Source organism: Arvicanthis niloticus, chromosome 1 (genome assembly GCF_011762505.2).
Source record: "Arvicanthis niloticus isolate mArvNil1 chromosome 1, mArvNil1.pat.X, whole genome shotgun sequence".
NCBI classification, from domain to species: domain Eukaryota; kingdom Metazoa; phylum Chordata; class Mammalia; order Rodentia; family Muridae; genus Arvicanthis; species Arvicanthis niloticus.
Genome location: NC_047658.1, coordinates 152,463,135 through 152,476,045, shown reverse-complemented (window position 1 = coordinate 152,476,045; position 12,911 = coordinate 152,463,135). Strand labels below are relative to the sequence as shown.

The following is a 12,911-nucleotide window of genomic DNA, read 5'->3' as shown; positions in this document are numbered from 1 at the left end:
GTTGGCAGATCCATGCTGGCTTCTGGAAGCTTCAGTTTGTCAGGCCCCAATGGAAGAAGATGAGCACAGGGCACGCTTAGCAGACATCACAAGACTTACGTCAGTACCACTTAAGGGAAGGAGAGATCAAATGTGGGTCTGTGCACTCAAATAAATAGAATCCTCCAGTAGGAAAGATTATTATATGACATTCTGCTTTGCCTTAGGCAATAGCTAAGATTTTAATCTGTGGAACTCATCTCTGAAAATCACAACACAAATCAGTATGACATGATTTAATATAAAATATACAAATTTCTCAGTATGAAGACCTACAGAACAGGAAGGCAATTCACAACCAAATAGATTTCTTTAAAAAAAAAAAAAAATCCTTTTTGTCCTTGACAATCAATGCTCAAAACCAAGCCAGTGCAGAAGCAGGAGCCTGAGGCCTACAGCCGGGACTGCCTTGGGGCCTGCTCCACAGTCCTTGCCACACTCCTAACAACACTGAGTTTCTGGATCCATCGGGGGTGAGCAGCGGGCTCCCAGCATCACCCTTCCTTTGCCAAAGATGACCACAGGTCACTCGCTGTCAAACTTGACCGAATTGACCTGGACAGAGATGGAGCCTCCTCGGTAGCTGCCTCGCTTCTTCTTTGTTTTTTCATGCCGGAAGGACTTGCCTTTGGTGAACTTCAGAACCTGATTGGCTCGCTCACCCCAGTCTCCAGCTGCACCTCGCTGGTAAATAAATAATGAAGTTATTACAGAGAAGACAATCCAACAGCCCGTCGCCTTCTTCCTCCACTGCCCCTTCAAAACAGTCTTAATCCATAAGGTCCCAGAAACCTGAACCAACAGCTGCCCTTCCCTCCCAGATCCCACAAGTGGCAAAGAGCCCTCACCTTGGCATCAAAGGAATTGTCTGCTACTCGAGAGTCCACCTCAATCTCCTCCTCCCTGACCCTTCGGAAAGGAGAAGATGCCCTTTTTTCTCCCTAGAGAAAAAATAAAGAATAAAGTAACATTAAATTGGTGACTTAACAGTTCTCCTTAAAAGCACATGGTCTCAGGCCAGACTGAGCCATGAAACGGTCCCGAGCATCTATGGTTTACAGGGCTGGGATCTGAGATAATGTGGGACAACGTGCCTTCTTCCTTTTTGGAAACGTATTGGGGGTCTGGAGCTTAACTTTCTTAGCTTGAGGAGTTGCTGCTTCATCTGCTGTCTCACTCTGCTTCCGTTTCTTGCCTGAACCTACAAAACAAAGCCAGACTCAGGAGCCAGGCCTCCTGGGAACCTGCCACCAGAACTCAGTCTGCCTCCCTCCCTCAGTACATTCCAGTATTACAGGACAAACTCTACAGATACATGCCTGGCTTGGTCTCAGCTGCCTTCTTCTCTTCTGTTTCTTCCTCCTCTTCCTCCACACTTTCCTTGCCTACTTTTCCATTCTGAGAAGCTGGAGGGCCATTGGCCTTGCTTGCCTGGGATTTAGGAGTAGCCTTGCCCTTGGGCCTTTTCTCTTCTTCACTGGAATCTTCGGAGGAGCTGCTGCTGCTGCTGCTGCTGCTCTCGGCTGCTGCTTTCTTCACAGGGGCCGGTTTAGGAACGACTTCACCTGCTGCCTTCTTCTTAGCTGGGGGCTTAGGTGTCTTCTCCTCCTCTTCACTGCTGGAACTGTCTGAGTCCGAGCTGCTGTCCCCGCCAGCCTGAGGAGCCTGTTTGGCGGGTGTTGCTTTAGTGGTCACCTTGGCCTTGGGGGTTGTCACACTTTTCTTGGCGGCCTCTTCCTCCTCGCTGGAGCTGCTCTCCTCCTCACTGGAGCTGCTGTCAGCCTTCCTGCTCTGAGGTTTCTGGCCGCTGCCTGCAGGTGGCTTAGGAGTTGCCACTGCCTTTGCTGCAGATGGCTTGGGAGTGACAGCTGGCTTGCTGCTTAAGGGACTCTTGGTGGTACTGACTGGCTTGGCAAGAGCTTCATCCTCAGAACTGTCAGAATCTGGAGAGAAGAGACAGAATGAACAGCTCCCCAAATCACATTCAGGGAGCCCTGTAACAGGAGTCCAAGGCAGTGAGTATCCCACTAGCCCAAGGGTCTGGGCAGCATTACCTGAGCTGTCTGATGAGCTCTCTGCTTTCTTCTTCACTGGAGCTGGTTTGGCAGGTGTCTTGGAGACAACTGTCTTTGCTGGCGTTTTTTTCTCTTCCTCAGAACTTGAATCTGGAGAGAAATTGTGACATTAGGATGGGCCTAGAATTGCAAGCCAAGCAGGAGAGCACTAGGAAAGTGTGACAGTGCACACAGTATCCTAGCCTTCTCTCTCCAGTCAAAACACAGGCACAGCGCTTGCTTCTCTCCTTTCCTCACCCTTCCCTGGGCCTCACCAGACTCATCACTGCTGTCCTCACTGCTGTCTGCAGGCTGTGTCTGTGCAGCAGCCTTCTTCAGAGGCTGGGCTCCCGGGGACTTCTTTGGTAAAGGAACAGAAGGTGGTGGAACTGAACTGTAGGGACCTGTTTAAAACATAGTTTTGAAGCATGCACTTGGGAGGCGTTGCGGTTCATGCCTGTAATTCTGACACTCATAAGGCTGAATAGGAAGACTGCTGTGAATTTGAGGCCATAGGCTACAGAGGGAAGATATTTTAAATAGGCAATAAAATAAAATAGGTCTGAGGGTGATATACCCCTTTAATCCCAGCTCTTGGGAGGCAGGAGCATACAAATGTTTGAATTCAAGCCCAGCCAAGTGTACAAAGTAAGTTCCCAGACAGTTAGAGCTACACAGTAAGACCATGCCTCTGAGTAACAGAAAAATATGCACAGGACTGAGGATATATCTCCTAAGTTCAAAACCTGCCTAGTATGCACAAAGCTGTGGATTTAATTTCTAGCATCAGAAAAGAAAATAAGTACTTAAATTCTTTGAATCTGTCAATCTAAAACAGGGCTTAGTCATTTCCTGCAGAATGTGGGCTGGATTAGTAAGCCATTTCCAACAGTGGGTCACTTTGTTACATGAGGCAGTGCGGCTTCTCTCTGCCTTTTTGGGTCCCTTTATGGAAGAGGCTAGTCACTATGCACTAGGACTTGGTTTATGGACATTGATGCCCTGTCCAATCACCTGCTTTTTTCTTCATGGGTTTTTTCTGTTCCTCTTCCTCTTCACTGGAAGAATCTTCACTGCTAGAACTCTTTTGGGTAGGGGTGGCAGTTACTTTCACTGGTGCCTTGGCCATGACTTGCTTTTTAGGTGCATTCTTCATTGGAGAGAAAATTAACATTAGAGGAAAACACCTTCCCAAACCATCCTGACACGCACACCCTGTTGTCCTTAATGTCATCCTTGCTATAGAGTTACAACCCTAACCTTGGGAGGTACGACTGCCTTCTTCTCTTCCTCTGAGTCATCGCTGCTGCTGCTGCTGCTGCTGTTGGCTGCTTTGCCATTGGCTACTTTAGTCTGTACTTTTGCTGGTGTACCTAAGAAACAAAAGCAGTATTAAACAAGTTGGGAAAACTTCAAAACAATGTCCTGTTGGCTACCATGGGACTTAAAGAGTCTCTCTAATTTCAAGGCTAATGGAATGGCTCAGCAGGTAAAGGATGTCATACAGTATTAGGGGAGAACCAGCTCTCTCCAGTTGTTCTCTAAGCTCTGCTATGTGCATGCTGTGAGTACGCAGATTCACCCACAAAATAATAAGCCATCGAAATGCCCGTCTCTCAAGACTTTCTGTGCAATCTATCTGTCAGAAGGACGAAACAGCTCAGTTGTGTAGAATGAAAGCACAGGAGGAAAAGTGGTTGTGCCAGCAACAGAGAGCACACGTGGGCTGTGTGCCTAAAAGGCAATGCAATACTTATCACATACTAAACCCTGTGTGTCTGCTGGGTTTGGAGGTCTAACCCTAGGTTGAGCTTAGGTGCATACAAGTATGCTAAGCTAAGAAATGTCTATTAATCCCAGCACTCCAGAACCTGAGGCAGGAGAATCACCAGTTCTAGGCCACTGGACTAGCGTGAGACCTGACCTTACCCAACAAGCAAGTAAGTATGTATGATACATATACCCTTGGCAGAGGCAAGAGGACTGAGTTCAAGCCCGGCCTGGGTTTTTAGAGCCTCAATCAAAAATCAAATTAGCCGAGAGCGTTGGGGCACGGCTTTAAAGCAGCACTCAGGAGGCAGAGGCAGGTGGCTCTCTGAGCCAGCCTGGTATACGGAGCTAGTTCCAGGACAGCCAGGGCTACACAGAGAAACCCTGTATCAAAAACCTGACCAAAAAGGAAAAAACAAAAACAAGGACCCTGTTTCAAACAAACAAAAAAATTAAAGATTAAAAAAATAAATAATAAAATAAAAATTAAGGGGCTAGAGAAATGGCTCAGGAGCTATGAATATTTACTGCTCTTCGAACAAGTAACAAGTGAACACAAGTTCAGTTCCCAGCACCCACATCACATACCCCTTTAGCCCTCTGAAGTCACCTGCATACATATGGGGCACTGGAATGTACGAGTAAATACACACTTTACAGATAAAATGCACTGTGTTTATTTACTAGACTTATTTATGTATTTTATATACATGGCTATTTTGTTTACATGTACGTCTCCACACCAGAAGAAAGCATCCAACAGTTGAGATCCCATGTGGGTGCTGAGAATTGAACTCAGGACCTTCAGAAGAGTGCTGAATACTCTTAACCATCTCTCAAGCTCCACCAAAAAAAAAAAAAAAAAAAAAAAAAAAAAAAAAAAAAAAAAAAAAAAAAAAAAAAGGAAAATAAAAGGTTTGTTTGTTTTTGAAATATGGTCTCATTACATACCTCCAGCTGTCTTGGACTCAAGAGAAAGAGAATTAGCATTATTTATTTAGAGCTGTGATTCTGTCTCTCAGGTAAAGAAATTAAAGGCATGCCCCATTACACCCAGCCAAAAGAAGTTCTTTTTAAAGTAATACATCTTTCTCCCAGGAATTCAGAGTCTGAGATTGTAGACCTTGAATTTATTTGCATCTCGGCACTTTGACTCAGGACCAATCTGTTCAAGGGTCGTGTGAACTGCTAAGCAGAATGTAAACCTTAAAAAAAGTTTTTCTTGGGGGGAAAAAAATCTTGCTTCTCTTACATACTGGCCCTAGCCATAAAGTTTTGTTAATTATGTTTCTGATTTTTTTTCCCCCTCTTTGAGTGCCCTGGAGCTTGCTGAATGGACTGAGCTGGCCTAAATTGACAGCAATCACACTGTGACTGCAAGGATCACAGGCATGCACTCATGGTGCCTGGATGTGCACATGTGTGCAGTGTTGAGACCTCAGACATGCTAAGCAAGCATGTATATCCATAGCCTTATTTTTACCCCAAAAACTTTGAAACAGGATCTGGAGAAATTTCCCAGGCTTAGCAGGGCGTGGTGGCGCACAAACACTTTTAATCCCACCAGGTGGGAGGCAAAGGCATTTGTGCAGAGGTGGGTGGATCTCTGAGTTTGAGGCTAGCCTGGGAGATCCAGGACAGCCAAAGACTACAGAACGAAACCCTGTCTCTCGAAACCCTGTCTCTCCCAAACGAACAAACAATAACAAATCCCAGCCCTATTTTTTTAATTCTCCTGTCTTAGGCCTGGCTAAAGGGAAGTTATGAACATCTGTAGCTCAGCAACATACCATTGCACACTGGGCCCACGCTCCCCTCCCACAAACAGAAATACCTTGTTTGGCTGGGGCTTTAGTCTGAGCTTTAGCTGCCACAGCTGTCTTTGGCTTCTGGGTCTGGGATGCTTCATCCTCTGAACTTGAGTCAGACTCTGACTCAGAGCTCTCCGCCTTCTTCAGAGGAGGTCTGACTGCCTTGGCTTGGGGCTTAACAGCTTTCGGCTAAAACAAAGATGGTGGCAAGTGGCTGTAATCCCAACACATGGGAGGAAAAGAACTCTGGGAGTTCAAGGCCAGCCTGCTCCACACAAAAGTTCCAGGACAGCCAGAGCTACATAGAGAAACTCTGTCTCAAACAAACAAAACACACATGCGGACAATAAACAAAAGCCCGAGCGCTCAAAAGACAAGAAGATGCATTTATTTTTTGGGTTTTTTGTTTTCTTTTTGAGATAGAGTTCTCTGTAGCCTTGGCTGTCCTAGAACTTGCTCTGTAGACCAGGCTGGCCTGGAACCTTTATTTTTTTAGGAGCCCACTGAAAGGGCAAGAAAAACTCAACGATACAATATCTGAATATTCAAACAGTGGAAAACAAGAGCTCAACCGCCTGATAAAACAGTTCTGGACACAATCCTGTCAACAGCTCTCAGCAAACCTTGTATTCTCGGGGCCCACACAGGATCCCCGGAGAGCACCAAGTCCCTGGGAGAGGAGGAGAACCAACCCGGTCCACACTTGGATCCCATCATCCCAGACTTCAGCATCATTTATTCAATATGGCAGCTTCGACCATCTAGATGCCCCATTTAGTTTCTTCATTTCCAAATTCCTCTGAGGCCCTCCTTACCACCAAGGCTACAAACCTGGACAGGCTTTTTCTTTTTGTCCTCTTCCTCCTCTTCATCACTGGATTCTTCGCTACTACTGCTCTCTGAAGCTTTGGCGGGTGCCTTCCCAGCACGCTGAGGCACGCTGGCTTGCTTGGCAGGTGTGGCTGAGTAGAAAGTATAGGTAGGTACCCATGAGAATACGCCCTCCAGGCAGGTGCCAGGCATGCTCTCTGGAGCCCCCCTCCCAACCCCACCACTCAACACAGCCTCACCAGCCTTCTGTGTGGGAGGTCCTTGGGCTTTGTCCTCTTCCTCACTGCTATCCTCACTGCTCTCACTGGATGAAGTCTCTTTCTTAGCTTTCTTGGTCACTGGTCCATTTGTCTGTAATTTCACCTTTGGGGCTTTGGTGGACCTGCTGATGTAGATTAGGCTGACTTCTGAGGGATCATAACCTTCTCAAACCAAGGAACACAGCCCAGCCCACCTAGTGGGAGAAAACAGCCCAAGGGCAACAACGAGGAAGCTTACTTGAGCCAGAAGCTATAGATGTCCAAGAGGGAAGAGGCATTGGCGTCCTGCTGTGTCTATAAGAAAAGAGGCTTGGTCAAGGAAGTGTTATGCTTCTCTGGGTCAGATCTCCTTGATCAAAAGTAATTTGTCAGCCAGGCATGGTCCCAGCACTTGGAAGACAGAGGCTGGCAGACCAGTGAGTTCAAGGCCCACCTGGACTAAACAGAGTTCCAGGACTGCCAGGTTTATGTAAAGAGACCTTGTCTCAAAAGTTATGTTACCTACCTACTCAATTCGAAATGAATGTTACATCTTCTTAAGACTTTTCCTACTTGTATAAATTAGGAGAAAAATATTCTGCTTACCTATCACCCAACTCTGAGCATGAAAACTTTATAGTGTATCTATCCCTATGCCTGTCCATACTTTTCAAAGTCTTAGAAAGGTTTCAGCAAGTAATAATAGAGTATTATTGACTAAAGGGCTGGAGAGCTGGCTAGGTCGTTAGAACATGCTGCTCTTCCAGAGGACTGACTGACTGAGGGGCTGGAGAGCTAGCTGTCGTTAGAACACGCTGCTCTTCCAGAGGACTGACTGCATTCACCAGCAGCCGCATCAGGAGACTCAAAACTACCTGTTAACTCCAGATCAGGGGGGTTCTGACACCTCTGACCTCATAATTCTAACTATTAACTTTTTTTTGTAATTAATTGACTTTTAAAAGTCAGAAAGGCAGGGCTAGAGATGGCCCAGTGGTTAGGAGCACTGACGGCTCTTCCAGAGGTCCCAGGTTCAAGTCCCAGCAGCCACATGGCAGTTCTCTACTAACTGAACTCCAGAACTCAAGGCCCTCACAGATATACCTGCAGGCAAAAACACCAATGTGCAAATGGGAATACATAAATTATAAGCAAACAGAAGACAGCAGGTATGGTGGCACATGCCTTTAATTCTAGCATGTGGGAAAGAGAGACAAGTAGATCTGAGTTTAAGTCAGCTTGGTCTACACAGTGAGTTCCAGGACAGCCATAACTACATATGGAGACCCTGTCTTAAGAAGGGAGAGCAGGGCAGTAGTGGCGTACACCTTTAATCCCAGCACTTGGGAGGCAGAGGCAGGTGGATTTCTGAGTTCAAGGCCAGCCTGGTCTACAGAGTGAGTTCCAGGACTACACAGAGAAACCCTATCTCGAAAAACAAAACAAAAAAAGAAGAAAAAAGGGAGAGAGGGGAGGGAGGGAAGAAGAGTACAGGGCACTGGAAGATGGTCCATCAGTGAAGAGCACATGGGGCTAGGGGTGGGCATTTGTTACCAGATCACATACCAGGCTGCCCTGTCGGAAAGAACTCCCTTATTATCAGACTGATCTCATCCTTTCCTTTTGCAGCAAAAATCCCCTGATTTTGCTACAAAGAAACAGCCTCAAAAGGTCTGGTGGCCTGTAATCCAAGATTCCCAGGATCCAAATGCAGGAGGATCACAAGGCCAAGGCCTGCCAACCAAGTTCCAGGTCAGGGAATGCCCACAGAAGGGGAGGGGGTGGGACCAGAGAGGTGTGGTGGTGTAGCCTTCTTTAATACCAACACTTAAGAATCAGAGGCAGGGGCATCTCTGTGAGGCCTGTCTGGTCTGCATAGTGAGTTGCAGGCTAGCCAGGGTAACACTATGAGACATTCTCAAAAATAAAAATAAAGCAGAAACCTAAATTTTCAGTCATAGTATCATCACTGTAAAGACCACAGGTCTACAGTCTTTCAAGGTGTTTCCAAGAACACCACAGCTTTTCTTTAAAGATCTGTTTATCTTATGTGAGTATGCTGTAGCTGTCTTCAGAAGAGGGCATCAGATCCCATTACAGATGGTTCTGAGCCACCATGTGGTTTGCTGGGAATTGAACTCAGGACCTCTGGAAGAGCAGTCAGTGCTCTTAACCACTGAGCCATCTCTCCAGCCCCCAGTACAGCTTTTCCTAAAATGCAGACTAAACATTTCACACTCCTTCACTTTATTTTGCTCTCACATAACAGCTGTCACTCATCCCATGGTTCCCTGTGCCTACAATGGGATTGCTGCTTTGTGTATTTTTCTCTTAGTGAATCTTAAGTCACTCAAAAGCTGTAAATTGGGCTGAGCATGGTGATACACACCTTTAATCCCCAGCACTTAGTAGGCAGAGGGAGGCAGAGCTGAGTTCAAGGCCAGTCTACAAAGTGAGTTGCAGGGCAGCCAGGGCTACACACAGAACTCCTGTTTTGAAAACCAAAACCAAATTCTGTAAATCAGATGTTCAGGCATGCATTAGCATGAGGAGGCTGAGGCATGAGGAACTGAAGCTCCATCCATCCTCTACTACACGAGGACTACAAACAAAAGGCTGCCGGGACCATACATCTTGCAGAGGCCAGCCTAAGGCTACCTTTGTTTATATCACTACCTGAAGCTCCAAGTTCAGTGCCAACCTGACAGGGTAGGATGCTCACTCCTCCTACAGTACACTGATAGCAACCTATCCCTGCACTCATTCATTCTTTTTCTTTTGTAAAAATAAGCAAATAATGAAATCCTAGCTTTCCTTACTACGCGGTTTATCCCTGCACTCGTTTTTTTTTTTTTTTTAAATAAGTAAATGTATAAGCAAATAGAATCCTAGCCTTCATTGCTAACAATTTATCTTTGAGTCTCAGGTAAAACTGCAACCAAGTGTTAAGTCCAACAAAAAGTACAGAAGAACCAGGCACCGCTAACCCAATGCTCCCGGAGGGATCTATCGCCACATGTCCTGGGTCACGAGGGACCCACGCCTGCCACCGCTGCAAGACTCACCAAGTAAAAGCCGTAAGACTCGGAGCTACCTAGTCAGACATGGTGGAAGGAGATACCGAGACCTCAAGCCTTGGGAAGATCGGCAGAGAGGCTTCGCAGACATTGAACTGACAGACCCCAAGAACTCGCCTCCTTGACTTCTAAACCTGCCAAGGCCTAGATTATCTTGGAGAGATAATCGTCCCACCCTGGACCGCAGACCAAACCAAGGACTCACAGCGCCTGTTGCTTTTGCAAATTTAGTGGCCACCTCCGAGAGTTGGTTATCTCGCAGAAAGCCGAGCACAAGGGGATAAAGGTCGCTGGGAACCACGCGGCGCAAGCCGGTATCCGCCATACTCTGGGTCAAACGCGTCACTACCGTTGCGCACGCGGCACGACTTAGGAACTCCGGAGCACTACCAGAGTAGAGGGCGGGACCAGTGTCGTCATCACGTCGCGCGGCGTACGGCGGAAGAGTAGCCCCCAGGAGGCAGCGCTCCCTCCGCCCAAGAGGCAAGATACAGGCGAAATCTGTAAGTTCCTTCCGGTCTCACTCGCGTCGTTATCCTGTATCGGACAGAGTCCACGCGCCGCCCACTAAGGAGGCGGAGCGTCTACGTCAGGGGTCACGCTCCCGTTCGAGGCGGGAAAACTTGCAACTTCCCGCGCATTACCTTTGCTGAATGGAGTTTTTTCTACTGTAGTTTTCCAAGCCCCGTCTGCTACTCAGACCCCACAATAAGAAATGGACTGTAGAGTTCGAGTCTCTTTCTCCTTTCTAGAGGTTTCACCTACTGCTCAAATTCCCACCGACAATTGTTTCCTTCCATCCTAAAGTGAGGTTCTTCAGGAAACCACCAGACTTAAATCTGAGGATCTTAAAAGTTGTGGTGACAAGGGTGTTAGTGCCACACATTGCCTGTCAGCCATAATTAGGTTACAAGACAGTTATCCCTCCCATACACAATTCAAACAGAGGGACCATCCCAGGGAAAAGATCAGGTGACTCAACAATCTTTTCTTCCTTAAGTCAGAAGTCACACTGAATTCTGAAAACTCCAGTATCAGCTATTGTCCAGATCAGGAAGCAATAGAGATGCACTTCTGTGAACACCTTTCTTTCCGCAAAACAGGCACTCCTTCTAAAAAGAACTGTTATCCTGCTGGGGAGTGGTGGCGCTCCCCTTTAATCCCAGCACTTGGGAGACAGGTGGATTTCTGAGTTTGAGGCCAGCCTGGTCTACAGAGTGAGTTCCAGGACAGCCAGGGCTATACAGAGAAACCCTGTCTCGAAAAACCAAAAACAAACAAACAAACCTGTTATCCTATTTCCTAGAGGAGGTGCTTCTATCCATACATACTCATTTTCAAAAATTCACTCATCAGGACTGGATCAAACTAAACTGGTGAGCTTAAACACTTAATAGACTCAAACCTGCCAGGTGGTGGTGGCGCATGCCTTTAATCCCAGCACTTGGGAGGCAGAGGCAGGCAGATTTCTGAGTTCGAGGCCAGCCTGGTCTACAGAGCGAGTTCCAGGACAGCCAGGACTAAACAGAGAAACCCTGTCTGGAAAACAAAAAACAAAAAAAACAAAAAAACAAAAAAAACAAAAAAAAAGACACAAACCCAGTTAAGAAAACGTTTATTATCATAGGCTTGGTAGCAACTGCCTTTAAATCCAGGGTTGAGAGGCAAAAACAGGAAGAAGATAGAGGGAGAGGGGGAGAGAGGAGCAAAAGGAGGGGTTCTTTTGAGTGGTGGCACACTTTTAATCTGTACACTTGGGAGGCAGAAGCAGGTGATCTCTTGAGTGAGTTCCAGGACAGCCAGGGCTATACAGAAAAACCCTGACTTGAAAAACAAAAAAAGCAAAAACAACAAATAACTGTATCTCCTCCATCTCACAAGAATCTGTATTGTAAAAACATCTCCATGCACAGGCCTAGTAGCTCTCACTGCAAGAAAGTAGGCAAGAGAACTGGGTTTCAGTCCAGCCTACACAAGTCTATAGAACTTAGAAAAGAACTGGTGTAAACCATGCAAGCATACCTACCAGAGTTGAGATCCTTGACAAGGCTATACAAGCAGGGCAGTGGCTTGCACCAGCAGCCCCAGGGCTGGCAGGGTACAGATGACCCTGGAGCTCACTGGCTAGATTCCAGATCCAGAGAGGAGAGATCTCCTTTCAAAAATAAAGGAAGGGGGCCTGGAAAGATGGCTAAGCATTTACTACTTTTGCAGAGACTCCAGGGAATCCAACACCCTCTTCTGGCCTCTAGTACCCACAGGCACATGTACATACTCAAAACACAGACACATTCATATACATAATTTTTTAAATGTTTGAGATAAGTCTCAAAGCAAAATCTCTTTCACCATACATAGGAACAGTCATGTTTCCTTTTCTTTTCCTTTTTATTTATTTTTTTCATTCACCCCACACATTTGGAGACAGGGTTTCTCTGTGTAGCCCTGGCTGTCCTGGAATTCACTCTGTAGACCAGGCTGGCCTCGAACTCAGAAATCCGCCTGCCTCTGCCTCCCAAGTGCTGAGATTAAAGGCGCGCGCCACCACCTGGCTTAAACCGGGTTTGGTGACTCTCACCTCAGCAGAAGCAGATCAATGTGAGCTCAAGGTCAGGCTGGCCTAGATAGTAAGTTCTAGAATTCTATACAGCAAGAGCCTGTCTCAAACACTTCACCTGAGGTGTGGTGGCTCACTTTAATCTGCTAGGTAATCCCAGGAGGCAGAGGCAGGAGGATCTTTTGAGTTCCAGGACAGCCAGGGATTCTTGCCTCAAACAAAAACACAAAGAAGAGCAAGATACCTGACACAAATCCCCAGCCACCTGAGGTGTGGTGGCTCACACCTTTAATCTGCTAGGTAATCCCAGGAGGCAGAGGCAGAAGGATCTTTTGTGTTCCAGGGCAGCCAGGAATTCTTGCCTCAAACAAAAACACAAAGGAGAAGAGCAAGATACCTGACACAAATCCCCAGCATGAATACATGGGGTCACACCACACACGATAGTGTGTGTGTGTGTGTGTGTGTGTGTGTGTGTGTGTGTACGCATACAACTATCCTTCCCCCAAGAAAGGTGGCTATGTTAGCTCAAT

The 12,911-nt window shown here is 46.7% G+C and overlaps 1 protein-coding gene across 2 annotated transcripts; it reads right to left on the bottom strand.

The window, feature by feature from the left end:
* Positions 1 to 260: 260 nt before the first annotated feature.
* Nolc1 (nucleolar and coiled-body phosphoprotein 1) lies at positions 261 to 10,249 on the bottom strand. 2 transcript variants are annotated; one of them, XM_076923162.1, is made up of 13 exons: positions 10,027 to 10,249; positions 7,004 to 7,059; positions 6,745 to 6,890; positions 6,506 to 6,636; positions 5,698 to 5,863; positions 3,354 to 3,466; positions 3,108 to 3,243; positions 2,369 to 2,497; positions 2,094 to 2,204; positions 1,359 to 1,982; positions 1,130 to 1,240; positions 888 to 976; positions 261 to 723 (listed from the first exon to the last, which is right to left on the bottom strand). In XM_076923162.1, exons 1-13 carry the CDS (start codon positions 10,144 to 10,146, stop codon positions 565 to 567), a joined length of 2,091 nt encoding a protein of 696 aa, XP_076779277.1. In that variant the 5' UTR covers positions 10,147 to 10,249; the 3' UTR covers positions 261 to 564. The 2 variants fall into 2 exon arrangements, with proteins under 2 accessions (XP_076779277.1, XP_076779267.1); XM_076923152.1 differs by having other exon boundaries at positions 6,745 to 6,887; positions 10,027 to 10,227.
* Between the last annotated feature and the right edge of the window lie 2,662 nt (positions 10,250 to 12,911).